This window comes from Panulirus ornatus, chromosome 16, assembly GCF_036320965.1.
Source record: "Panulirus ornatus isolate Po-2019 chromosome 16, ASM3632096v1, whole genome shotgun sequence".
Taxonomy (NCBI): Eukaryota; Metazoa; Arthropoda; class Malacostraca; order Decapoda; family Palinuridae; genus Panulirus; species Panulirus ornatus.
This window is the reverse complement of record NC_092239.1, coordinates 34,609,504-34,637,386: the sequence shown is the minus strand read 5'-3', so window position 1 is coordinate 34,637,386 and position 27,883 is coordinate 34,609,504. Positions and strand designations below refer to the sequence as shown.

General features: G+C 41.8%; 2 protein-coding genes across 4 annotated transcripts in view; one reads left to right on the top strand and one right to left on the bottom strand.

The window, feature by feature from the left end:
* Positions 1–262: 262 nt before the first annotated feature.
* On the bottom strand, positions 263–17,078 carry LOC139754239 (uncharacterized). Of its 2 annotated transcripts, none has more exons than XM_071671554.1 (5): positions 16,943–17,078; positions 11,839–12,424; positions 9,376–10,177; positions 5,907–5,989; positions 263–1,960 (listed from the first exon to the last, which is right to left on the bottom strand). In XM_071671554.1, exons 2-5 carry the CDS (start codon positions 11,941–11,943, stop codon positions 1,685–1,687), a joined length of 1,266 nt encoding a protein of 421 aa, XP_071527655.1. In that variant the 5' UTR covers positions 11,944–12,424; positions 16,943–17,078; the 3' UTR covers positions 263–1,684. The 2 variants fall into 2 exon arrangements, with proteins under 2 accessions (XP_071527655.1, XP_071527656.1); XM_071671555.1 differs by having other exon boundaries at positions 16,972–17,074.
* Positions 17,079–23,285: 6,207 nt separating this feature from the next.
* LOC139754238 (uncharacterized) overlaps positions 23,286–27,883 on the top strand; it is an 88,339-nt gene continuing 83,741 nt past the window's right edge. The window contains exon 1 of one of the 2 annotated variants that reach the window (XM_071671552.1): positions 23,286–23,491. The gene's annotated coding sequence lies outside the window, so the exon portion shown is untranslated. The remainder of the gene's footprint in view (positions 23,492–27,883) is intronic. The other variant, XM_071671553.1, reaches the window with a different exon arrangement.

Below are 27,883 nucleotides of genomic sequence, written 5' to 3'. Positions count from 1 at the left end.
TTTATTTTTTTCTGAAAATAATAAAAAAAAATCTTCCATTAAATTATGGTCATATTTTGGACCAAACTTATTTGGTAAAAACACACGCTAACGAAGGTCTTCCATAGTGGTGGTCTTGCTAGAGTCCACAAAGAATCTAAAAATAACTTAAGTTGGACTTATAATCATTCTTGCTTATCTGCATTTTGTGCCATTTGACACGACCTATTCATACTCATATTCATATTTTATTTGTTGGACACATTTAATAAAAGTTATGTTCACTTAATATAATTTTTATCTGTAACAAGACATTTATTTACACAGTTAATTTTCATGTAAATTGCTAAAAAATTGCTAAAGTCATATACTGTTGGCATTTGGGGTATGGCATCACCGTGAGACAGACACGTCTGTAATCACATAATGTTATCATGTTAGTACCTTAGCGTCACCATGAGACAGATGGATGTCTATAATCATATAATGTAAGAACTTTGGATTCACAATGAGGTGGTTGCATGTCTATAATCAAGCAGTGTCATGTTAGCATTTATGATACAGTTAATACATATCATTAAATGGCCAGGGTAAGTTATTTCTGTTCATTATACTTGCACAGTTTGCCTAGTCTATTTATAAGATTCTTTGCATATCTTTGGCACCATGTTTGATATGCGACATATTTACTGTCCCCATTTTTACTGACTGTGTATATTTAATGTTTTTCTGTATGCAAACATCGAGCATTTTCAAAAATTGTTTTAGAATAGTTTCTTGGCTTTTTTATGGTGTATGAAATCGAACACTTTTAAGTAGCTTAGTGAATAACTGCTTATTTGCAGAAGGGACTTCTTGATGTTACTTGTGAACACATATTATAGACAAGATGCTCTCCTGATTGATATGTGACAGACGATGGAATTATTTGTCCATACATTTCTTAATAGCCGCTGTACTTCTATGTTCTTATCTCTGGTGTAATAGGCTAACTCTTCACACATGTCCTACCTTCCATATTGTGAACCCTACGTCATCGCTACTGGTACATTGCTTACAAGTTTTTATCTATATCAAATTGTCTTATTGTGATGACAACTTGACATAACCAGTGTCAGTAACATTCACCAAAATTATTCAAATATAGTGATTATTCTTCATCGGAATAATTTAGTACGCATAACGAAGGAAAAATAACTTTGAGCGGTTTTGTTACTGATATAGAATGTAAATACATGAAATGCATAACATAATTCTTAATGATACAGTATATACAGCACATCCTAACCTAACACATAAGAAATTGATCCATAACAGATTGCGTGCCTGTTGTATGATGATATTACATGATAAATGTATTTTGCACAATTCGTTGTTAGAAGTGACATTTGTGAATGTAAACCTCTGAAAATGTTTTGTTGCTGTAATGCTAATGTTACAGATGATTTGATGAAATTAATTTGGAGTTTGGCAGGACTTTCCAAAGTCTATATTTTAATCGTTTTAACGAATCTGAACAAATATTTCGCCATGATCTACAGAAAAATCAAGCGAATCAGCGGAGCGACTTTTATCAGTACTGAGACTTGTGATGTAAAGTCCAGTGATGTACAGTAAATGCGTCTGCGCCGTAAAGCCCAGTGATGGAAAATAAATGTGTATGAAAGAATAAATTAAGAGGGTCTCTTAGTTTCGCCTGTGATCGTCAAACTTCCACAGGGATCTCAGTCACGTCCACCCCGTCGACGCTGAAGTCCGTAATGGCATCATCGGGTATCACAACCTTTTTCTTCTCCACCTTGAGCGTGTGCATGTAGGACTTGACGACCGCCCACATGTATAGCGAGGCGACGAAGTGCGTGATGGAGAGCAGGAGGTGGGGCAGCGTGGTGAAGGGTAAGGGCACCAGGAGGAAGACTAGGATAAGAATGTTATGGAAGCTGGTGAAGGCGACCCAGCCCTGGAGAAGATGCACTGATCCCTGCCGGAGTAACAACAAACAAGTCAGTATTATGAACTCGAAAACTTTTATTAACTATACGATTTTTTTTTCTTATATATTCAAGACTAAATACTGTCTTCAACTTGTGAAGTAAACTGTTACGATTCCCTAACCAGAAGGAACTTACAGTAAACCACATACTTTTGAAATGATACTTATTACCTTGGTCCCTAAACCCAGATTATATGGAGTTTATATTCCTATTCCAGCTCATGGGGACATCCATGGGAAGCCGTAGTCTTAACATAGATTGTATGTGGAACCTTTTACAGTGATGACATTTACAATGAGCATTTAAGGCAAGTTCTTTCTGTAAACACAGGATTCTAAAACTGTTCCTTGGCCGGGAGCCACGCTCACTACCCTCCACAATGTGTCAAAGTTGTAAACACATGTCGACTTGCCCTGCCATCGTGTGCCGGCCCGCCTCTCCCAACAATTTTAGCTCTGCGTATCATCGCCCTAGCGCGGGGGCCAAATATTATCGCGTGTTTATGTTGAAGGCGGGGCATGGGGCAATTGTTGATGTATCGGACACCTGTTTTCGTTGAAGCTTCCATTGTATATCTGATGTATGACGCACTCATGTAAGGGTCGATTTTACACACACACACACACACACACACACACATACATTCAAAGGAGACTGAGCGAAGAATGGAATCGAATGAAAATAAAAGGAACAAGGGGGAGTCGAATAGATTCTGGGAAACATTCCTTAAATGTGCGGGTGAAGTGTGTGGCAAGCGGAATTATGAGAAAATGTAGCGTGGTGGAATGAGGAAGTTAAGTCACTAGTGAGTGAAGAGAGGAAGGTTATCGGACGGCACATGGAGGGAGTCTAAACGATTGGGAGGTGTATAAGAGGAAGTGGCAGGTTGTCAAGAGCAAGATGCAAGAGCCGAAAAAGAGAGCAGATGAGACATGGATGAGTCATGATAAACTTAAGAGATGAAGAAAATGTTATAGAGGGAGGTGAATAGCGAGTGGAGAACACGAGAGGAAATTGGAGGGATAGCTAGCAATAGGTATGGACTCCCGTGGAGCACAGGTTAGCATTCCTGACCGTGATGCATTCACAGGCCACTCAGGCTCAAGCGCATAGGTACGAATCCTGATTGCAGCAGTCGGCCCACAGTCAACCCAGCTGTTCATCCATCCCTAAGGGTTTGTCGATAAAATGGGTATCTGGCTCAGACATATATATATATATATATATATATATATATATATATATATATATATATATATATATATATATATATATATATATATATATATATATATATATATTATCCCTAGGGATAGGGGAGAAAGAATACTTTCCACGTATTCCCTGCGTGTCGTGGAAGGCGACTGAAAGGGAAGGGAGCGGGGTGCTGGAAATCCTCCCCTCTCGTTTTTTTTTTTTTTTTTTTTCCAAAAGAAGGAACAGAGAAGGGGGCCAGGTGAGGATATTCCCTCAAAGGCCCAGTCCTCTGTTCTTAACGCTACCTCGCTATCGCGGGAAATGGCGAATAGTATGAAAGAAAAAAGAAATATATATATATATATATATATATATATATATATATATATATATATATATATATATATATATATATATATTTATTATTTTTATTATACTTTGTCGCTGTCTCCCGCGTTTGCGAGGTAGCACAAGGAAACAGACGAAGGAAATGGCCCAACCCCCCCCCCCATACCCATGTATATACATACGTCCACACACGCAAATATACATACCATATATACATATATATATATATATATATATATATATATATATATATATATATATATATATATAGCCGTCTCGGCTAACATGAAAAATAGGTAAAGATGTGAGGAAGAGATGGTGTGAGTATTTAAAAGGACTGTTGGCTGTGGTAGACAGGTAGGTGAACATGGTGTGTTTAAATCAAGGTGGTGTGCGGAGTGAGAGGTTGTGCAAGCCTTGCATAAGATGAAGTGAGGCAAAGGGGCAGGAGAGGGTGAGACTGCATCTTGATATGCCAAAAGAAGAGGTGACAGTGTTGTTTGGTTAAACAGGATATTCAGCGTTTGTATGGCCCAAGGTGAGGCCTGAGGAGTGAATATACGTGCATAGTACCCCTTTATAAAGGCAAGGGAGACAACAGTGAAAGTGTTGAGTATACCTGGTATGGTTTGAGGGAGAGAGGTGATTGAGAGGATGGTGCCATACACAGAACACCTGACTGAGGAGGGTCAGTGTGGCTTCAGGGGTGGTAGAGGATATGTGGACCTGGTGTCTGCCTTCAAGACTTGACATGAGGAATTCTCAGAGAAAGAGAGGAATCAATGAGTAGTGTTTGTGGATCTGGGCAAAGCGTCTGAGGATGTTGAAAGAGATGCTTTGAGGAAGTTGCTGCAGATCCGTGGTGTGGGAGGACAGCTACTAAATGCAGTGAGGAGTTGGATTTTACCGAGAGAGCAAGGCTTAAGTGCGAGCAGGAAGGGAGGAGGGAGAGTGGTTTACGGTTGTTCATAGATTGGGTGGTAAGGGAAGTTAATGCGAGGGTCTTGTAGAGAGAGGGATGGGTCTACTGTATGCTTGGGGGTGGGGGTTAAGGGGGTGATTAGGTTGATGTTAGCGGGTGACACAACTAAGGTGTTTGACCTCAGACACAGGTAAAAGAAAACTGGAAAAAATGTCAGAAGGGAAAGTTTGAGAGTTCATGTAAACAAAAGTGAATTACCGAAGTGCAGCAGGGTGTTGGAAAAGGATAGTTTGAGTGAAAGTGTAAGTGTGATGGGAAATTAGAGGAACAGGATCGTTTTAGATTACCCAGAAGTGGACTTGGCAGCGGATGGGACCACGCGGGCTGAAGCGAGTCACATGGTAGAAGAAGGTGTAGTAACCCCGACGGTGTTGTATGGACACGTGAACCATGAGGGCCTGAATGTATGTAAAGGAAAGAAGAGGATGGCTGTGTTGGGAATGGAATGCCCGAGGATGGTATGCGGTGTAATACGGACTGATCGTGTAAGGAATGACAGTGTCAAAGAGAGGTATGATAGCAAGCGCCGTTTGATCGAGAGATCTGACGAGGGTGCGGTGAAATGGTTCAAGTTTTGTTTCTTTTTCATGTTAGCTGAGACGGCACGGGCATATATATATATATATATATATATATATATATATATATATATATATATATATATATATATATATATATATATATATATATATATATATATATATATATATATATATATGTATATATATTATCCCTGGGGATAGGGGAGAAAGAATACTTCCCACGTATTCCCTGCGTGTCGTAGAAGGCGACTAAAAGGGGAGGGAGCGGGGGGCTGGAAATCCTCCCCTCTCAATTTTTTTTAATTTTCCAAAAGAAGGAACAGAGAAGGGGGCCAGGTGAGGATATTCCCTCAGTGGCCCAGTTCTCTGTTCTTAACGCTACCTCGCTAACGCGGGAAATGGCGAATAGTTTGAAAAAAAAAAAAAAAAAATGTATATATATATATATATATATATATATATATATATATATATATATATATATATATGTGTGTGTGTGTGTGTGTGTGTGTGTGTGTGTGTGTATACACACACACACACACACACACACACTAGCCTGAGCTAGGTACCCATTCTATCGACCAACCCCGAGGGGTGGATGAACAGCTGGGTTGACTGTGGACCAACTGCCGCCACCAAGAATCGAACCCATGCACTCAACCTTGGGCGGCCCGCGTATGAGTCGCGGTCAGGAACGCTAAGCAGTACACCACAGAAAAGGATCGTCTCAAAATGTGTTGTATTTACACATGTTTATATGAAATCCACTAAATTGCATTGTTTCCCTCTTATTGCATCAAAAGGTCGTAGAACCTTTATATATAAAAGTAACTATATTCTTTAGTCTGTTTTAACGTGCCTTACCTTAATGGTTCCCAGGACAACGGAGAAGGAGAGGATACAGTAGATACTGCTATATGTAACGAAGATTCCAGCCACCAGCATCACTGTAAAACCAACGAGTTCGTTAGTTTAACCGCCATCAGAACGAAGGCGTTAGCGTGTTTGCTTAGCTTAAGTATGGAGTTAGCTTTTGAGCTTAACCGCCTTAAGGTCGAAGGAAGTAGCTTGTTAGTTTAACCTGCATATTTCCTAGCCCAGAAGCTATAGTATTTGCGCATTACAGGCACTTCCCAGGTTTGCGTTTACAGAAATACAAATATAGATGGATATGGGATAGGCTATAGAGTTAGGCTGAGGACCACATGTATTCAGCACATAGATACAAGCACAGCACAGGACGGGTCAGTAACCCACACTAAATCAATACTGAGCTATGTTATGCAAGATTACAGCTAACTGCCGCAAGTCACGGGTAGATGTGAGCTACAGGGAGTAGAGAAAGAATAAGCACTGAAGGTAGAAAGGCTCAGGGAGTCACGAGTACCGTATGAAAGGCGTCAGTAGATGAGGGATCCACAAGAAAGTTAAAATTACGTTTGTAGTAAGCTTTCATATGTCAACATATGTTAGGCGTTTATACCATTGAAAAGCTATGATAGTTATCCTTCTCATTTAACAGAAAAAACGAAATATTAAGGGTAAACTTAAGTTTTGATATTTAAGGGGTTCTTTTTAGATATGCATAAGTAAATAAGAGTAAAAGAAGTATCAAAAAAAAAAAAAAAGATTACTACAAATGCACTTAAAAGTCCTGAAAGTGCAGATAGACAACAATATATATAGAATGTAATAAGAGGTCCCAAATTTATCATGCTTTGGGCATCTATATAAGTAATTTATCTAAAACATTAAATCCAATGAAATTATGTATAGAACTTCCGATTAAAGCCTAATTAAGATCTACGTAATATATATATATATATATATATATATATATATATATATATATATATATATATATATATATATATATATATATTATATATATATATATATATATATATATATATATATATATATATATATATATATATATATATATATATATATATATATATATTAGCTTTCTAAATGCAGAAGCAACAGCTTTGAAATTATGGACGAACACTATAATAGTGAATTATTTTTTTTTCCTTGCACTTTTAGGCAGACTCACCTCTTCAATCCATCAGTCAAAAAGAATTGAGTGAACACGCTATGTAGTCATCAGTGAACAGTATTAATGAACTGTAGATTAATACATTGTAAGGACGATGAATGATGGACTGCAACACGTTGACGGTATGTTAATGACCTTTGTAGTTGGTGTGCGTAAGGCCCACATTGTAACCAGGAATTAACGAAAGGTCGTATGCACAGTGAGAGCCGGTACGAACCTGGGGTTATTTTGAATGGTCTTTAACTGGTTACTGACAGCCTTAATGACCCACCGGGAGTTGATAGGCCCACCCCCTTCCCCCCAAGCGCAAATAAGCAACGTACCAAACAGATAAACAAACTCTCATTGGCCAATCTCTTTCTCATTCGTTCAAAAACTTAACTGTTATATATTTGATGTTGGTTCGTTCGTAGAACAAAGCCAAGCAGAGCGTAGGTGGGTAGGTCTTGGCCCACGATGAACCAGCGGGCAAGCGACACATGATCGTCCTACGCTTGGCCGCTTGACAGAACGCTTGTCAGGATCTTCGGCCTTGTCTTGCACACGCTCTCTCGTACCCTCTCCAGAGTGAAATATATAGCGACGGGTGACAAGAAAAAAGCGGGCTGTATTGTATATATATATATATATATATGGTATATTACCCTCAAGGGTATCAGACATTAATTATTGATTTCTAGAGTAGACGAATCGCCACAGAGATAACCTAATGGACACTCACCCCGCCGGATAGGAAAGCGTTAACCAGTTCCTCATTTCATTGCAATTTTTTTTTTCTCTAATTAGAATTTGACCTTCAGTTTCTGCTTTTAGAATTTATATTCTGCATATAAACAACGAATATAATATACCTCTAATCTACTAGCCAAGCCTTCCTGGTTCGTGCGAGAGTAAAGCCACCACACTATTTCCCCCGCGTCTTTATGTTGGCAAGACTTAAGGCCCGTTTCCTCCTAGTGACAAGCGGCAGAGCCCCATTTCGTCACGCCGAGTTCATCACACTCATATTTTTCCCTCCCATTCATTCTCATTATGAGTGAGGACAACTGTGTCGTGTGTGTGCGTCGTCTGGCACTTTTGAGTAGGGGGCCCTCATTTACCCTATCTCGCCAGCACCTCCTCATTCCTCACAACTTGCCTCCTAGCCAACAAAGCCCTGCCAGGGAGAGATATATGTATGGCGTTGAGAATCAAGTGACTCATCTCCCCCCAAGAGCCAAGGTTCCAGAGGGTACTGTGCGCTTGTTTTCTCCAAGGCCAAAACATCGACAGACGAAATGAATTCAAATTGTCGTCTGGGGTAAACACGATCACGTCCGCTTACCGTCTTGCCATATATATCTCGGGTTTCAGCGACCCCTTGACTGACGGGGAAAGCATCGTTAAGTGTTGTTCATTAGCCAATGTCTTACTTCTATTTTTACATGAGCAAGACACTTGCCATCCAGTCTCTCTCTCTCTCTCTCTCTCTCTCTCTCTCTCTCTCTCTCTCTCTCTCTCTCTCTCTCTCTCTCTCTCTCTCTCTCTCTCTCTCTCACACACACAGTGCAGCAGTGCGAATGGTGTGCAGCAGGGCGGCATCCCAGGCTCAGCCTCGCAAAAACAGCACAGTTGTAGCTTTGTGATCTTGACCGTTGCGGTCATTTGTCTTACTCTGCCGGCCCAGCTTAGCGTCTTAAGCTCCTGTCCTTTTTGCACTGTTTGACCAAGTCTGTCTCCAACACACGCTGTACCCACAGACATACAGCTTCTACTCTGTTTTTTTTTATTTGTTGGTCTCTATACCCTTATTTATTTTTTTAGTCGTATGTTTTTCGTCATATATTTGATTTTAGGTTTTTAGTAAACATTCCGATGCTATCCTGTAACCAGAGTAATTCGCATCATTATTTGTATTTATCCCTTAATTAATCTAGTTTTAGTCTTTCTCCTCCTTCACTGCTCTCTGCCCATCTCAGTAGATTAGGGAAGTAGGATTCTCCTACGGTCTCCCATTAGGTAAGAGCATCCTACCACTGGGTCCATTTTCGACGTTGTCTGTGATAACAGAAGCTGTCGGACACGTAAAAGTTAGTGTGTGCTAGTGGTTTAGAGAAGCTTAGCGTGGGGAAAGATTTGAATAGCTTAGCGTAGAGAGAGAGAGAGAGTTTGAAAAGCTTAGCAGAAAGACAGGAGAAAAAGTAGACGGGTGTGACCTAAGGAGAGAAATACAGAACGAGGAAGGTAAATGAACCCACACAACACATACTGGTAGGGTCGAGTCCCACTTACGTGTGCCTTTATCTTTGACGCCCAGAATCTCTGTTTCTGGCTCAGGCAGCCAGGGGCAGCTGAAGGTGCTGCTGCTGCTGCTGTTACTGCTGCTGCTGTTGCTGCTAGTGCTGCTACTATTGCTGCTGCCCACAGCTTCGCTCACACAGCCACCACTCTCCTCAGCGAAGGTGATGATGCCTGATTTCTCCTGGTTGGTCGGGAATGTGTGTGGGGAGGGAACGTGGGTGTGTTTGGGTTCTGCAGCGACGTGATTCGTGGGGTCGACTGCTGTGGCTGTGGTGGTGTTGGCTTCGAGGTCGACGTGGTTGGTGAGGTTGACTGCTGTGGCTGTGGTGGTGTTGGCTTCGAGGTCGACGTAGTTGGTGGGGTTAGCGGTTGTGGCTGTGGTGGTGTTGGCTTCGAGGTCGACGTGGTTGGTGGGGTTGGCGGTTGTTATGGTGTCGTTATCTTCGAGGACGACGTCGTCAGTGAGGTTGCCAGTTGTAGTTATGTCACTGGCTTCGAGGACGACGTGGTTGGTGAGGTCTGTGGTTGTGGGAGTGTCGCTGGCTTCGAGGACGACATCGTCGGTGAGGTTGCTCGTTGTAGTCATGTCATTGGCTTCGAGGACGACGTGGTTGGTGAGGTCTTTGGTTGTGATAGTGTCGCTGGCTTCGAGGACAATGTGGTTGGTGAGGTTGGCGGCGGTTGCGGTGTCGCTGGCTTCGAGGACGACGTGGTTGGTGAGGTTGGCCTCTGGGGGTATAGGACACTGGACCAACATCAGGACTCCCGCAGACATCATTACAGATTGCCACACCTAAGTGATAACAGGAGATCCCTGTTAGATATAGATATACTGACAGCTGCTGTACTCGAGAGAGAGAGAGAGAGAGAGAGAGAGAGAGAGAGAGAGAGAGAGAGAGAGAGAGAGAGAGAGAGAGAGAGAGAGAGAGAGAGAATGGATCACCTGTGTAGTTCATGAATATAGATTGTCATTTCCCTTTTGAAATAACTTTAAAACGCCAGTGGTATGCACATCATAAATGCCCAAACCAATGGTTTTGAGCAACATAAATGCCCAACACCAGTATATATAAACAATATAAATGCCTAACACTAGTGGTTATGAACAATATGAATGCCTAACACCAGTGGTTATGAACATTATAAATGCCTAGCACCTGTGGTTATGAACGATATAGATGCCTAGCACCAGTGGTTATGAATAATATAAATGTCTAACACCAGTGGTTATGAATGATATGAATGCCTAACACCAGTGGTTATGAACAATGTAAATGCCTAACACCAGCGGTTATAAACAATATAAATGCCCAAGCAGTGGGTATGAACAATATAAATTCTTAACACCAGTGGTTGTGAACAATATAAATGCCCAACACTAGTGGTTATGAGCAATATAAATGCCTAACACCATTGGTTATGAACAGTTTAGATACCTAGAAATTCCATAGGGGAAAATCTCGTCGGGTTTAATTTGTAATTTGTAATTTGTCATCAGCGGTTGTAATTGGCAGATCGTATGTGTGAAAGCAGGGAAATTGATGGTGTTGAGAGTGTTGTGGTGATTGTTGTAGACTGTGGTGGTGGACAGAGTAGAGTAGTGGTTAATGAAGTGGTGGATTTTGAGAAATGTAAGATCTCGCCACTCTGAAAATTAGTTAAACCACGTGAAAGAAGATAAACTTGATGACAATACAGGGAAGTTGAGCAAGGGTAAGTTACTACTGCTGCTGCTGCTGCTGCTACTACTACTACTACTACTACTACTACTACTACTACTACTACTACTACTACTACTACTACTACTACTACTACTATTACTACTACTGCTGCTGCTGCTACTACTACTACTACTACTACTACTACTACTACTACTACTACTACTACTACTACTACTACTTCTACTGCTGGTGCTGGCAAGATACAGCAAGATTCAAACAGCAAGATGGCTAAAGCACTGAATATGCCAGAAATACCATTCCCAAAGATGGTTACTACAGGAACCTCCACTGCATGGTAAGTACTGTGGAACTGTAGGTATTGGATCTAAGAGGACAATGGTGCGACCCTTGCGTATGTACGGTCTGACCTTTGACCAGGGGTCGTGCCGTTGGCTGAAGGGTCGTACCGTCATGCTCAAGGGGGAGGATAGCCAGAGGCGTGAGCAGGTTTAGATGTGTCATTACCACCAAGTCGTCATAGAAATTGAGTGTATCATATGGGAGTTCCATCTATACACGAGAGGCATACACTGCACATAGAGTGTCGCTGGCAGTTAAGGGTTGCGAGACAGTAGTGGCTTCAAGGGGGAGGGAGGAAGGGAGGCCAGCAAGACGTCAGTGATGCCAGGGAGGGGCCCAAGCCAACAAGGTAAAAGTGGTGTCAGGGTCAGCCGACAAGGTGTCATTGTTGTGCCACACACACACACACGCGTAGCAGATCACCACCACATACCAGGGAGAAGACTCCAATCGCACAGGCTCCCGTCCTCAGCGACCAGCGAACACAGCAGTTGTCCGTGGACCAGTAGTCGAGGTTGGCTCTCGTACTCATGTACATTGTAGGGTGGGGATCGAACCTGGGTGAAGAAACCTCGAGTTCCTCTTCAAGGACAGGAGGGAAAATGAGTCAGGCGCTATCAAAAGAACCGTCGAGGCGTATGGCCCGGGTCAAAACACGTCCATGTCTTCCCTCTGATGGCCCGTTTTAGGTCATGCGAATGACCTGACTGGAGTGGTCTCCATGACCCCTCAGTGTTAGCTCAGGCCATAGATGGCTGAGGATGTTTCTGTATCCCTCTTGATTTTATGTTATTGTTCCATTATTGTTCATTGACTCACTCACACACCTTCGCGACTGCTATCTGCAACTGCAGGTGCTGATTGTGCGACGCTCCTCTTCACTCAGAGGCGTTTTCTCTTCCTCGCACAAACCTCTTATTGCTTCGGGCATCAGGTTACGCTCTCTCTCTCTCTCTCTCTCTCTCTCTCTCTCTCTCTCTCTCTCTCTCTCTCTCTCTCTCTCTCTCTCTCTCCCGAACCTGCAAGAGAAGAAAATGTATTGTAATTATTGACACAAATTGGTTGGTTATTTACACAAAAGTATAAATGATGTAAAAAAAGAAAAAATATCCCTCATGCCATCTGTATGAAAATATGAATACTGCTTTATTTTACTAGAGAGTTTGATGAGGAGGCTACGAAAGTATACGATGAAGAGGATGATTAACTTATTAGGTACTGAATGTGAAGGATGATGAAAGTGCAGGATGATGTAAGTATAAGAGGAAGAAGGAGCAGGATGATGTCAGTGTAAGCTTAAAAGAACTCAGCTTCTGAGTAAGCTATCAGCATTTCTCAGATTCTTGGCAAATTATGTATATACCTATATAGATATATCCCATATCCTCCCTCTTTATATGTGATATGCGAGGAAGAAAGTCAAGTGTACATCCGAGGCAACAGTTGAAGCTAAATGATACTGAACACGAGGTACACATAACGATAAACTAAGACAGTGGATACGGGTCTAAATGAGGATGATTGCTTGTTGTGTCTTGAAGGGTCGTTTCATCATGTGTAATGACTGTTAATCGTTTCAGAAAACAGTGCTTGTTCCAAAAAGCTTTATGTAAACATATGACTTTCATTGCCACAAATTGGTAGACTATAAGAGCACGAGACACAGATAACTCCCATGGTGTGATAGGATTTAGAAAACGGAGTTGGGAATTGGAAGTTGTGTGTGTGTGGGGTGAATTGAAATGGATAGTGGACGAAAGCCATGTAAGATGATGTAACCAGACACCCCCTGGTGGATGCACGAGGAGGATATAAACTACGATAGAGATGGACAGATGCGGTTGATGAAGGAGTCGAGAACGCTGGCCGTGGTAGATAAGAAGCGTTTGATAACGTGCAAGATGGAGTGCGAATGGAGATGACACGGAGTCCCACAGTGACGCGAGCGTGTGAGATGACGGACGCTAATTCAAAAGCTGCCGTGCGAGTGTGAATAACATTATGAAATACTGGACACACAAGCTGAGGGAATTTACGTTGACTGGGTTGAGAGAGCCTGCGTTATGTTAGGGTTTCTCTCTCTCTCTCTCTCTCTCTCTCTCTCTCTCTCTCTCTCTCTCTCTCTCTCTCTCTCTCTCTCTCCCTCTCTCTCTCTCTCAGAGAGGAAGGAACAACCGCGCCCCTCAGTGTCTACAGATCACGACGTAAGCCAAGCGCACTCCTAACTCACTGGCGTGTGGACAAAGAGGACCTGGGACACGCTCTCTCTCTCTCTCTCTCTCTCTCTCTCTCTCTCTCTCTCTCTCTCTCTCTCTCTCTCTCTCTCTCTCTCTCTCTCTGGCCACACCTCACCGTGTGTGCCAGACGATATATAAACAAACCCGAGTGAGGAGATTTACGACAGACGGTCCCACTGCATCGCCCGCACTGACCTCAGTGGCACGTTCTCTTCGTCTTGAGCGACCGAGAGGCACGCGATTGCATTTAAAGCAACGTGGAATGCACGCTACGGGGTAGGCATCTTTACAAGCAATCCCTGTCCTTCCCTCTTAGTTACCTGACGTTTTATTGCTATTGGAATTGCGTTGGATCCCTTTGTAGAGATACTGCGTACGTGTGTGTGTGTGTGTGTGTGTGAGTGAAATCGGATACTGTCGGTGTATGTGTAAGTGGAATTCGATTCTTTATAGCGCCGGTCCTTTCCCCTTGTGATCATCAAAGACTGATGGTGTCGACTGTAGGAGAGGTGGTGAATCACTTATGGAAATATCACGTCGTATGTCGAGTACCAAAATGGAAGCGATCGGTGATTGTCTTCTCGTTACAGAGGTGTTCAGTACAGTAGGGTTGGCTGTATCTGTCGAGTTATCTCTCGCTGCAGAGATAGCAACCGTAGTGGTTTGAATAGGTCGCCACAGAAATAACATCTAGGGTTGGCTGTGCTTGTTTAGTTATCTTGCTGCAGAGATAGCGAGTAATGTAGTTTGACTGAGGTGCTGTAGAGATAACCTACCCCCCCTTTATGATAGTGTCGACTGTATCCGTGTGGTTCGATTGTTACGGAAGATAACAGATGTATAGTAGCGTTGCCTGTATCCCTCTGATTATCTTAGTACGATCACTCCGGTTGGGTTGGCTGTATCCGTTTACGTGTCCAGAGCCAAGCAGAAGAGGGAGAGGGTAAACATTCACAACCCCACCCCACCCCACTCCCAACCTCCGGGGGCTTCTGGGAGTCAGCTGTTTTCTGTTTACACAACAAATACGGAGAGGGTTGATTGTATAAACAACTACCTCTCTCTCTCTCTCTCTCTCTCTCTCTCTCTCTCTCTCTCTCTCTCTCTCTCTCTCTCTCTCTCTCTCTCTCTCTATCTATCTATCTATCTATCTATCTATCTATCTACGGTGAGCGCTACGCGCTAGCCCTGCTTTACAGGTAAGATCTCGACGAAGATACCCCGCAGGTCGGTGGAAAGAGGGAGTCTCTCCCAAGGTTTTCTCTTCCACCCAGATGCATTTTGTAGTTTCGCTACTTCTCCCTCGTCGTTTAGCGAAAGAAGGTGGTATACACACACACACACACATTGGTATGGGAAGGAGGGGGGAGGGACTATGGTATCACCGACCAGTACCTGTTTATGTAACCCCGTTGGCCGTTCACTGCTCCCCTTGACCTACCTTCAACTAGAGACTTTTTGGCTCCTACCCTTATCATAAATCAGGCTTAAAAAAAAAAAGACTAATAAAAAGGCAAAGAGGAAAGAGGGGAAATAAGAGAGAGAGAGGTAAAAAGGACCACTGACGTCAGGGAATGTGTATTAAGGACAATTGAGTACAGTGTCTCGCTTCACAGGAAAGGGGTCGAGGTGCCATTTGTCCCCCTTGTAAGTAGTGCAGTAAATGTAGGGCGTATTAGCTGGTACGAAAGTCACCTCTACTTCTGAACAACTAAAGGAGTCGATGTTATTTCTCCTGTGGGCCTTCATAGTGTCCTGGGTCCCCACCCACTCCCCATTTTCTAGAGAAAAGAGGGATCTGTTCATGAGACCAGGAATGAAAAGTTGAACTCGTGTGTTGACTTTTCCCTTGAATGGCTAGGGCCTCGGTTCTCGCTGGCTAGAGCCTTGTCCTTACTATCTGGGATGTTTCTCGCCATCTGAGGCCTCGATTTCGTTAATTCCTGACCATTACCGTACACCGTTGCGCCCTCGGGGTCACGCTTGGGGACAGCAGTCCCTTTGTCTGCCAATTGTGGCACGTCGCGATGATCTTGATGGACCACGTCTGGCGTAACACCACGTCACAGGCAGGCTCACGTAACGCGTCATAAAACTTAGTGTGTGCGACAGTGTGTGTGTGTGTGCGACAGGGAGCCCTTGTGTCACCGTGTAAAGTTGAGGGCTTCATTGTTGTAAGAGGAGGGCGCCTGTGTGTAAAGTGCACTGAACGAGCATATCACTTGAACACGATACGAATGAAGATCTTCCTTTATCATATATATATATATATATATATATATATATATATATATATATATATATATATATATATGTGGGTGGGTTGGGCCATTTTTTCGTCTGTTTCCTTGCGCTACCTCGCTAACGCGGGAGACAGCGACAAAGCAAAATAAAAAAAAAATAGATAATAAAAACTATATATATATATATATATATATATATTCCTATGAGTCCACGGCGAAAATGAAACACGATAAGTTCCCGTGGACTCATAGGAATATCTTGATCACGCGCTAAATTGTGATCCTTTCCAATATATATATATATATATATATATATATATATATATATATATATATATATATATATATATATATATATATATATATATATTCCCAAGCACTGACGTAACTAATCGATAGAAACGAAGGATAAGAATGCTTTTAATTCAGGGTCGACAATAGCCATGATTGTCACTTATTACCGATAATGTACAGACGATCTTTTCAATGAAAACGTTCATTTTTGTCATTGATTTTGTGGTGAGGCTCTGCCGTACATGCAGATGTTGACCCCTGGATTACAGCAGTGCGACCCTTAGGTATGATGGGCTTGGCCTTTGACCTGGCCCTTCAGAGTCAGATGAAACGTTGTATATCCTGGCCTATCATGGCCAAAGGGTCGTATTGCTGTCGTCAGGGGATGTGAACGTTTGTGCCCAAGGGTCGTATCGTCGTTCGCAGGGAACGTATTTCTGTATTCAAGGGTCGTAGAGTCGTCATTTGTGCCCAAGAGTCTTACTGTCGTGCTCAAGGGTCGTACCGTGTAGTTCGAAGGGAGAGTGTGACATTAATAACACGTAAGTCAGATGCGTATCAGCCTTTCAGGTTACGCAATTCCCCCCCAGCAACACTACGGTAGCGTACAACAGTGTTTCGCAGCAGCTGGTAACGTTAGGTCATGCAATATATTGGTGGTGGTGGTGTGTGTGTGTGCGTGTGTGTGTGTGTGTGTGTGTGTGTGTGTGCGCGCGCGCGCAGGAACAAGCTGGGGGTCTCACACAGCACAAAACCTTCTTACTGAGACACTCGTTAAAGAAGCCTATCCACCTTTCCTCTTCTTAGACTTCAGTGGGGAAAGCCCACCAGCTGTGGACTGGCCAGAACAGATGGTACACACACTCGCACACGCCACCGTGGCAGATGGTACACTGGCAAGGGAGTTGGATGGTTGGTGGGGTTTCGGGGATGGGGCGTCTCGCCCCCCTTCGCTGCCCGAGGGGGTGGGGTGAGGCAGGGGCTCCCCCGAGGATGACGGTGCCAACGTTGTTTGCTGCCAAGCTGCGCTGCTCGTCGTCAGGTGGGGTTGTGAAGGGTTGGAGTGTAGAAGGGTCGAGATGTAGAAGGTGTGGGGCGTAGGAAGGTCGAGATGAAGAAGGTTTAGGGTGTAGATGGGTCGAGATATAGAAGGTGTTGGGTGTAGAAGGGTCGAGATATAGAAGGGTGTTGGGTGTAGAAGGTTTAGAGCGTAGAAGGGTCAAGATGAAGGTTTAGGATGTAGAAGGGTCGAGATGTAGAAAGTGTGGGGTGCAGTGTTATACTCGTGTGGCCCCCATCTCTTAGAACATACTCTAACATAAGTCAACTTTTTAAACGTCTGTGCACTGGCTGTATTGACCACGTCCTCATTACGCTTTTTCCATTCATCCACCACTCTTATGCTATTAAAGCACTTCTTCACGTCTTTTTTGAACGATTTTTTTTTTTTTTTTTATGTTATGTCGTCTGGTATATGTTAAACCACATATTTCGAAGAACTGTTCACCGTCTACGTAATCAATCTGGTTGTGATCTGGCCACACCTCACTGTCTCCATGGTAGACAAATTTAAAGCTTTTAACCTTTTTTTTTTTATATATATATAACTCAGCTCTCTCAATTCCGATACCATCTTAGTTGCCCTCCTCTGGAACTTCTCTATCCGCTCTTTGTGCTTCTTTAGGTGCGGTTACCAGATTTGAGAAACATGTTCTAGTTTTGTAGGATATGAATAGCTTACTGAATATTTCCTCGTCCATACGCTTGATAGATATCCTAATACTTGCGTTATAGAAAGAGGTGCTGAAGTAGCAGATAACTAGGAGAGACTTAATATGTTGACAAAAAATGTGAATGAAAATATCCCATGGAGTCTATAAAGCACTACCGGAGGCGAACTGTGTCTTAAGAACTAAGTTTCACATTTTCCCTAACTTATGTCAGTGCCTCTAACTTGTGTTTTGTGCTAGTTACTTTTTTGACAACCACTCACCCCTTTCAACTCCTTGCACCTCACAGAGGGACCCCATTCCCTTCTTGTTTTGAGTCTTCGTATCACTGAAAAGATTTATCATTTATAAATACTAAGCATCAATAGACAAAACATATACAGACAAACGACTTCATCCCAATACTTATAAGAAGTGTTGTAACGACAGACACACATTAAAATATAAATGCAGATCATACACACGCCACATACCCTCACACATGGATATACGTAGGAAAAAAATACATGATTTATTGGCTTATACATGACAGCCACGTCCAGTAGTTAAATCATTAGATAGCTATATCACACCAATCAAATATATTGCATCCGAAACATTTACGGCTTCGTATGTTATTTATATCCATCTTTTGAGATTCTTTTTATTATCATCCTTTCGTGTCTTATTTTCGCCCTCCTGAACATAGAATGTAGATCATCAAGTAAGTATGGAAACATCGGGAGAAAAAAATAGTATGTATTGGATCAAGAACGCCATCTCTTGACAGCGAGTAAAGTTATTCATTCAGGGGATCGCCACATGGCGGCAGTGTTATCGGTCTTTGCAGACTTTCACAATGCATCGTGCAAAAAGAAAATCCATTATATCTTAAACGCTGTCTCTGAGGGATTTTCTCTCGTGGTGTGAATGAAATGTAACCACTAATACATAAGTATACATAGGTTTTGGTGGGTTTAGGCCTCGTCGTTTCGTGTAACGAGGAAAAAAGTGAAGATGGTGGTTGGGGTAGAGGCATCAGATGGCGTCCGCCGCCGCCACCAACCCATGATAATGCGCCCTCCCCGCTGCGCGACCAACGCTCTCTATCATACGACCTTTTTTCTACTACATCGTTCCCGTCGAACACAAGACGTCCTCCAGAGCTCCTACTGAGAATCCTTAAGAATGCCTCATTTTTACAACTATTTTATTAGATATTATGCAACATAGCGTACGTGTTGGAGTGACTGAAGACTCGAAAATCATGTCGAATGATTGGATTTACCGAGAAGCTGAACGATGGCTGGGGTAAGCGAACGAAGGCCTGGGTATCGGGGGGGAGGGGCAGTGGCTGGGCTGTCGGCCGCGCTGGACTTCTTCAGTAGAGGAGACAGTCGGGATCACGCCGGCCGCCACTGCCTCAGCTCCCGCTTTACTACACTCGTACACTTGTTTTCTTTCCTTGCTCGCTATTCCTCTTTGACTCTTTCCTAAACCTTTTTCTTTAAGTATTTTCCCGGCGGGAGGAGACTTTAGGATTAAAGATACGGATGGACGATAACAGCATCATAGTAATCAAGTTCATTTTAGTAGATTTAGAAATAGTAGCTCTCACTATGAGTTACTGTACGTATATGTCCGGGTTTAATTAGTTCTCTTTCCGCGGAGGGACATAGAGTCTGTGGGTGGGATATATGGGGTGGAGATGTGGGTGGGTGTAGTAAGTCACCTTGAGGTAGAGCATGCAAGTACCCGTCGGCCCTCCCATGCCGCCTCACCCTTCCTCCCTCTCTCTCTCTCTCTCTCTGCCACCAAGCCCTCACTCCCTCCCTCCACCTGCCGCTCCATCTCTGCCACCCAGCCCTCACTACCTCCCTTACCTACCAAGACGTAGCCACATACGTGCATGCTCACGCACTTGTATTGAGGACACGCACGTTGGGACAAATTCACGCGAGTCTACGCGTAGACGCGCAGTCACGAGCAAAAATACAACAGCATCATATACAAAACTTAAGCTGCATATACATTCTCATATTTTTTATTTACCATATATATATATATATATATATATATATATATATATATATATATATATATTGTAACGTAGGAGTTAAATGCATTTCTTCATCTCAACATTAGATGTGCTTTAGTGTTAGGGTGTGACTTCGCTTGGTTTTCAGATCCCCGTTAAAATCGCTACTTGGTTTGAACCCACAGACCAAAACATGGCATTTACACGTCTGCATCACGGACCGCTGATTTATCCTTTCCGGTTCCCCCTCATTTGGATTTATGCTTCCGGAACACAGAAGCAAAATGTACGTCTGTACTGTGCAAGGTATACTATTTATTTTCAGAGGTCTCAAAACACAGCAGCCAACGGAGTCGTTGCCTACCGACCATCCGGCAGCAGCAGCGGCGGGTGGAGGAGGTGTTGCCATTTGTCAATGTCAGCTCTCGGACTCTAAGGTAGGTGGACCTGAGCCATCTGAGATACATCAGTTCTGGAAATAGAAGGAGAGGAGAGTTCATCTGTCATGGTCTGTCAACTGTAAGAATGAACCGCTGACAGACTAACCGAAAGGAAGTCGCCACTATATATCTCTCCAGATACGGTCTATGGGAGTTTAAAAAAAGAAACTCAAAGTGATTTAGAATTGGAAGGTGTGTACTTTAAAGAAATATAGATTGCTTCGTATTTCAGCAGGTAGGTATCAATTTACGTTTATGTTTATATTGTCTCTTGTAAACTGAATGGGAGGCACGTATGCATTTTTTTTTTCTTTTTTTTTACGATGACTCGCTATTTGACGTCATCACCGGATGTCGGGTATTTCCCATTCCCGTCCAGCAGCTACTGTTTCTCGGAGCACCTGGAGTGTATTCCCGGTTTATAACACCTCTCTCTCTCTCTCTCTCTCTCTCTCTCTCTCTCTCTCTCTCTCTCTCTCTCTCTCTCTCTCTGTTAAAAAAAGGAAATCTTCAGTAGCCGAGTAAAAAGAGCTTCTGCTTGAGTTGATTGATATTTTACCGTTGTAACTTTTACCGTGAGGGTAGGTAGTGTGGGATGAGCGTGGGTATAGGATATATCAAGAAAACCATGATGGCTGTAGACACAGTCTTATTCAAATGAGAAAAATTGAATGGTTGTACTTCCTTACAGTTGCACGTATTGGTAGTTGTAGATCAGTAGTAGTAGTGGTAGAAGTAATAGTAGTAGATACCAAGCCTTACAGTTGCACGTAGTGGTAGTTGTAGATCAGTAGTAGTAGTGGTAGAAGTAATAGTAGTAGATACCAAGCCTTACAGTAGTACGTAGTGGTAGTTGTAGATCAGTAGTAGTGGTAGAAGTAATAGCAGGAGATACCAAGCCTTACAGTAGTACGTAGTGGTAGTTGTAGATCAGTAGTAGTGGTAGAAGTAATAGCAGGAGATACCAGAGAAATACAGTATTGATGATGATAGTCCTATATTAGTGTTCTAAGTCATACGAGCAGGACAAGTGATAGCAGAGGTGGTATTTAGTATGGTGTCAGAGCCCCATTAACCCATAACGACTCGGTCTCCTCCTCAAACACAAAGCTGGTGAATAACTTACAATATCAGAGCTGAAGAAACACCATTAGGATAAGCTATTTACGACAGTGATTCGTTATAAATATCCATGGGAAAAAGATCGAAGCAGACTGGAAAGACAGATGAGATCAAGGTGTCTATGACGTGGTCATGTGCTGGAGGACAGTAATAATGTCCTGCCTCTTGATCTATACAGATGGAAAAAGGATAGTGAGTTAAGGGAGAGAGAGCTGGGAAGGCACTAGGCTAGTGATTAAGGTCGGCTTAGCTTAAAAGGAAGCGGGACGCGATGTAAATCTTTGAACAGACGAAAAAAGAAAATGGTTAAGAAATGAGAGACAAGGCATGAAGCAGAGAATTGCGCGCGCGCGTGTGTGTGTGTATATATATATATATATATATATATATATATATATATATATATATATATATATATATATATATATGTGTGTGTGTGTGTGTGTGTGTGTGTGTGTGGTTTCAATGCATTGAACTTGATAGCCAGAGAATGGATGTGAGCGGGTGCGGCCTTTTTCGTGTTTCTGGCGTTACGTTGGGAAGCGGGAAACGGCTATCAAGTGTATATATATATATATATATATATATATATATATATATATATATATATATATATATATATATATATATATATATAATTTAAGAAGGGGCAATGTAAGGGGTGCAGTTATGCATGTAAAGTACAATATAATGCCATAGTTTGTGCTTAATATGGGAAAAAAGGATACATATATTTCTGTTAGGCTACATATTAATACAGGGAGAGTACCTGTAACACAGGAAGTCTGTCTTTAAGGGAGACTAAACATAGCATGGCGATATGACGTAATACGGGGAAGCTGGTAATAATGTAAGACTATACAGGAACACAGTGTTAAGGGTCAGAATTAATGCTAGGATGATAAGCAGTTTAGAAATGTCTCGAGATGAAAAATAAAAGCAACTTTGAATCCTACCGATCCAGATCCGTGTCCTTAATGTAATCAAAAAAAAAGAAAAAAGGAAAAATATAATGTTACAAGAGACTGACTTTCAAAATGTAGAATTTATATGATGAAACTGAATTTTCGCCGGGCTTAAGTTCTGTAGGTTCGGCTCCAGTATATGAGGCCAAATTCTAATCCATAAAACCTAACCTGATTTACGGACCCACAAAGATAATTCTGAGAGGCAAGCTTAATCATAATCCAAACATTATATAGCAACTAGTAATTTCGGTGTGGAGGAATCTCCGGCCTGTTCGAGATGAGAACACGACTCCAATATCCTTTTTCTTTTTCTTTTTAATATTCGGCATGACAAAAATTCTATTTAAAATTTCTGTGGCCATTTGATAAGAAAGCCATTTGAACACAGGAATCCAGAGTTGACATAGCAGTCACTGTGTGCACATTACTTTTTTAAACATTCGATTCGTCTTGCTCCTGGTTCACGTGTAAGAATATGACTCATGTAATTCTTATTTTCATGGCAGATATATATATATATATATACCTACGTGTCCGTTGCCATCGAAGTAATTTATGGCTATAGTTCTTGTTATAGTCTGATTCCAGTGGAAAATGAATCTTAAGAAAATATCGTCCATGAGCTAAAGAGTTCTTAGGGTAAATCCTTCCCTATATGATACTTTTGTTGTGTATCTGTGTTCGCTAGAGTGAAGACAGTTTCGTGATGTAGAATTAGAGTTTCCTGTCAAGTAGATACATAGAAATCAAAGAAGGAAGAAGTGTCGAGCAGTGGTGGGCAACACTATTCCCGGGTGTCGCCTGCGGCTCTCGAGCAGGTTAGAGGCCCAGTGTGAGTTGGACCTCCGAGCTGAGAGGAGGTGTCGCTCTTCTTAAACGCAGGCCAGGATGTACTCATTGAACTTCAGTATTTTGACGTGTTCTTGAGCTTGTTTTGTGTTGAAGCAGGTGCATGTGTCGAATGTGAAGACAGTAGTGAGCTATTGAAAGATAATTGTGAATACTGGATTGTTTCCGAAGGTGGGATAATTAAGGGTAAGTGATATTCTGTTTTGAAGTAGCTATGTTGGGGAGGGCGCCATGTGGGTTAAACTAACTCATGCCAGAGCTGTCGACCGAGAGAATTTCACTCTTTTCCCTTGCTGAGTTTACTCGATATGGGTGTTTGACAGCGGCATAGGTTATCGTAATAAACCAGTCAGTTACAGGTGAAGATCTGTTAATTAGTCTACCTTGCGGCGATTGCCTAGGAGATACAGGTGTGGTAGTAGTGGGTTGAGTGGAGAGCCGTCTTCATAGTTTCCTTCGTGTATCATTATACGCTGGATGACCAAACATACCAAGTCATTATGGCTGAAAAGGCAACTTGGGCAACTTGTTTTTTCTCGTTTATTTAAGTTTTGCAAAGAAACTAATTTCAAATGAGTTTTCGACAGAATTACCTACGCGTAATATTCATTTCATATGAACATTATACATATATCGTAATTTGTCTATGTAGTGTGTCAAACTATATTTTTGTTTTTGTGACATATTCAGAAGTAACTTGTTTGAAGACATTCAAGAGTACGTGCTGTACTTAGTTTTCATAAGGACAGTGTGCAAAAATTGACGTCGGTAAATGTTTTCAGAAACTCTTATTCCACTTTGAATTGTGCATTGGTTGGCAGAGGTTGATTCTGATGGGGGGTAGACTCACTGTTAACATTATTGATACTATTAACTTGACGTTACTTTCTACTGAAATTTTACTTTACTAAAATATTTAACGTGAGAATACATTTTTTCGAAGAGGGCGATTATTTCCGTAAGGAACAGTACTAAGGCTAGAGCATCTCGCTCAAAATTACTTCTGTTAACAAGTTTAAGCGAATGATGTGGACATGAGGAGGACTGTATTCAGGGGACAGTTTGGTAGCTGTGTACATGTCTACACTCGCTTCCATGTTACCCGGGGTTCGGTTTCCACCGTTGGTATGAGTTGCTTGTTGCGTCTCCTGATGTGCGCTGTCGCATATATTTTAGATGTCTGATGGCCTCCTCCGCAGTTGAAGCAGTGTTGTATTAATTTTGGATTAGTTTGAGGCTGTGCTCTGTTCATTTACATTATCAAAGAGACAAGGTTCAGTAGCGTAGACTCGGATAAGGACAGTCGGATACATGGACAGAATGGAAAGACATCTGGAGATGTTCTTGTCGTTAAAGAATAAATTAGCTACCGATTGGGTTATCCTTGTTTATTTGTTTTAAAAGTATATTGTTAGGTGTCTTCTTTTATTTGTTCCTTGTTGATTCCACGACGTTATTTAATATGGAAGAAAATTATATATACCCGAGTATATATATATATATATATATATATATATATATATATATATATATGCTAAGATCATTATGGCATTTAAACTTACCGGTACTTATTTCAAAACATCATTCAGTACTTACTGTGAAAAGCAAAAATTAACTGTAGTATTTTATAATTAGTAAATGTTTGTGGTGTGACCTAGTCTCAAGACGTGGGTGCCTCGTAAAGAGCGAATCATGAAATATGTTCGTGATGGCGGTACAACTGAAGAACAGGATTGTTGATGATCTCTACAGACGGTGCAACCACGATGTGAAAAAGCCTTTTGAGGAGTGCGGCAGAAATAACTTAATTTGCATTCTGGACAAATGCAGTGAAATCTGGAAAAACCATTTGTGAGGTGGACGGTTGACAGTGTCTTGAGACATTTTAAGCATAATAATTAGTTTCCTTAAGCATTATTTACAGATGTCAAGCCCATACGTGAGGTCAGGGAAATATGCCCTGTCTTGAGAACCTGTACCATCTTTATATATATATATATATATATATATATATATATATATATATATATATGCTTGCATTAGTGGTTTTTTCAGTGTTTTTGAGCGTTAAAAGCATGTGCACCACATGGATATGAAAAAAAATATATATAATGAATTCATAGAATTGTGTCTAAATGACTATCCTGTGCAGTTTGCAAATCACGAGTTTTGTTTATTGCGTGCAAGTGATTTTAGAAGTTACACGTATCTAATCAACTCGATGAAAACAGAGAATGAAGTTAATGATGATAGATGGATTATGCGGCGAAGCTTTCTTTGTTTCCCTCGGAAACATGCCCAAATCATAGCCATCTCATGTGAAAGACAAAAATTTAAGTCAAGGGAGGAGAATGACATCAAATATTGGTCCTTAGGTTGTCTATGTACATGATTTTAGAGGTGGAAAGTCTGTAGAAAAGGGGAGGAACATAGAAGGAAGGGAAAGTCAGGGCATCCCTTATAGCTAAAAGGAGGCATTAAAAGGGTCATTCCGTGTGTGACTGGTCTCACACAAGCCATGGGGCAAGTAGCAGTCAGAAGGGCGGTGCTGGTGCATTCTTTGGGAATGGGACACATGCAGTTGAGGGTTAAAGAGAGGCGACAGGAGAGTTTTAAAGGCAGGCAGATGGCTAAAAGACGAAGAGGTGAAGCAAGACCTACCCAGATATGGTAGCAGTGTTACTGGGCTGGTGGGATATCGCTTCATGTCATATTCTTTACATTCCTCAGTTCATCTACATATCCCCCCTTGCCTGATTGCTATTCGTCTTTTGGTTCATTTGGCTTGCCTTAGCGAGATACTTCTTCAGGTAAGAGCATGAATATTCTCTTGTTGCAATGATAGATTGGAAATTATGTAATTGCGACATGGTCATAAGCTCCTTGATAAAACTGTACATATTCCAGTGAACCGATTGGCTCTGTTCTGCGGCGAAGAGCTAGAAGAAATTGCATTCCTTAGTGTGAATAAAACTATAAAAAAAGATTACTTTTTACTAAAAAGAAAAAAGACAACCTGGGTTGACACAAATGGTGAAGAAGAATGTTGAATAAGCTAAACGAAGTAATAATGCAATCGACCATTTTACAGTTCTTGTCTCGTCTTTGCTGTAAAAGATAGGGCTAGTGAGTGTATGTTGAATTGAACGTCTATATAGAGCTGATTGGGGAAACAAAAAAAATATTGTACTGCTGCTGTACGAGTGGATGATTTACATCAAGAGATCTTCTGTAGTTTGCAATTTGCTGAAACGGTAATATACATTTCCATTAAGAGGTTAATACTCTTTTTACTGTGTCTGCCATAGTTTTATTTACGCTCTGTCAACTGCGTTGAGTAGCGTAGATGATATTAGGTAATTAGTCTTCCTATTAGTATTTCCATTACTGATTAACTTGTGTTGCAGAGACGTGTATTTAATGGATGTTTATATAATGAGGTCTTCTCTATTTCTCTTGAAACGTAAGTGCAACTAGGGAAGGCCAAGTACTTGATCCATATGTCCCATTTCGCAGGTTCTCAATAACGTAACGGTAATTCGGTAGGATAGTGTGTAAATTGGGTGTTAGTTGTAACAGTAAGGCTGTTTTGTTAACTGGCCGTGTGGGCGACCATTACTTTTTGACAGTATAGAAATTTCGAGAATCGTGTTGACTTTCTATAAATTGTTTTTCGTTGCGTACTTTTTTCGCAATATATTTTCTGTTAAAAGTTTCGAGCCTGCTTAGCTTTTGAGCGTAGCGTGACTCTTTGCATTAATATGCATCAAGCAATCTAGGTGTGGCGTGATGCTTATTTAAGTAAAACAGGCACAAGTCTCTTTGTTAGGAGTGGGGTTAATGTGTAAAATGGATATTCGGCCATGCGTCGGGATGTCATGTGGTGTGTGTTGAACGTTGCAGGGGTAAAGCGTATGTTGATTTGGGGTTAAGGTATGGATGTAGCTCCTGTTTCCACGAGAATGGTTTTAAGGTTGTAGGTTAGCATGCCGATGTATAACCACCCAGGTTCTTTAGTTGTACTCGGTGTTGTTACATACCTCACGTATACCATACGATGATTGCTGAGGTCTTCTACACCCCCCTGCAGTTGAGTCTTGTGACCTTACCTTACCTAACCTATATCTTATAATGGTTTAGGAGCTCTACCCACTCACAGCGGGATCTGGGACCTTGCTTTCAACCTTACGTATACCTTACGATGGTTTCGGAGGTCTTAAACCCTTACTGCTGGGTCTAGGACCTTGCCTGACCATACGTATACCTTCTGACGGTTTAGGAGGGCTACACCTACACTTGTGTTTGGGACTTTACGTATACCTTACGATGGTATACCTTCACATTTCGGTCGGGGCTGTGTTAAAGTGCGAGTTGGTTTGATTGTGCTCCTGCTGGAGCCCCCCTTTGGGCTGGGACTGGAAGGTAAGGTTGAAGAGATTGTGTCAAAGTGTGGGTTGGCGTCCTTATGTGTAAGTTGGAAAGGTCGTGTGTTATAATGCGAGTTGTCGCTTAAAAGTTGGCGAGATCTTGTGTTAAGAGGGCACGGTTTGGCGTTCAAGTATGCAGGTGTGGTTATGG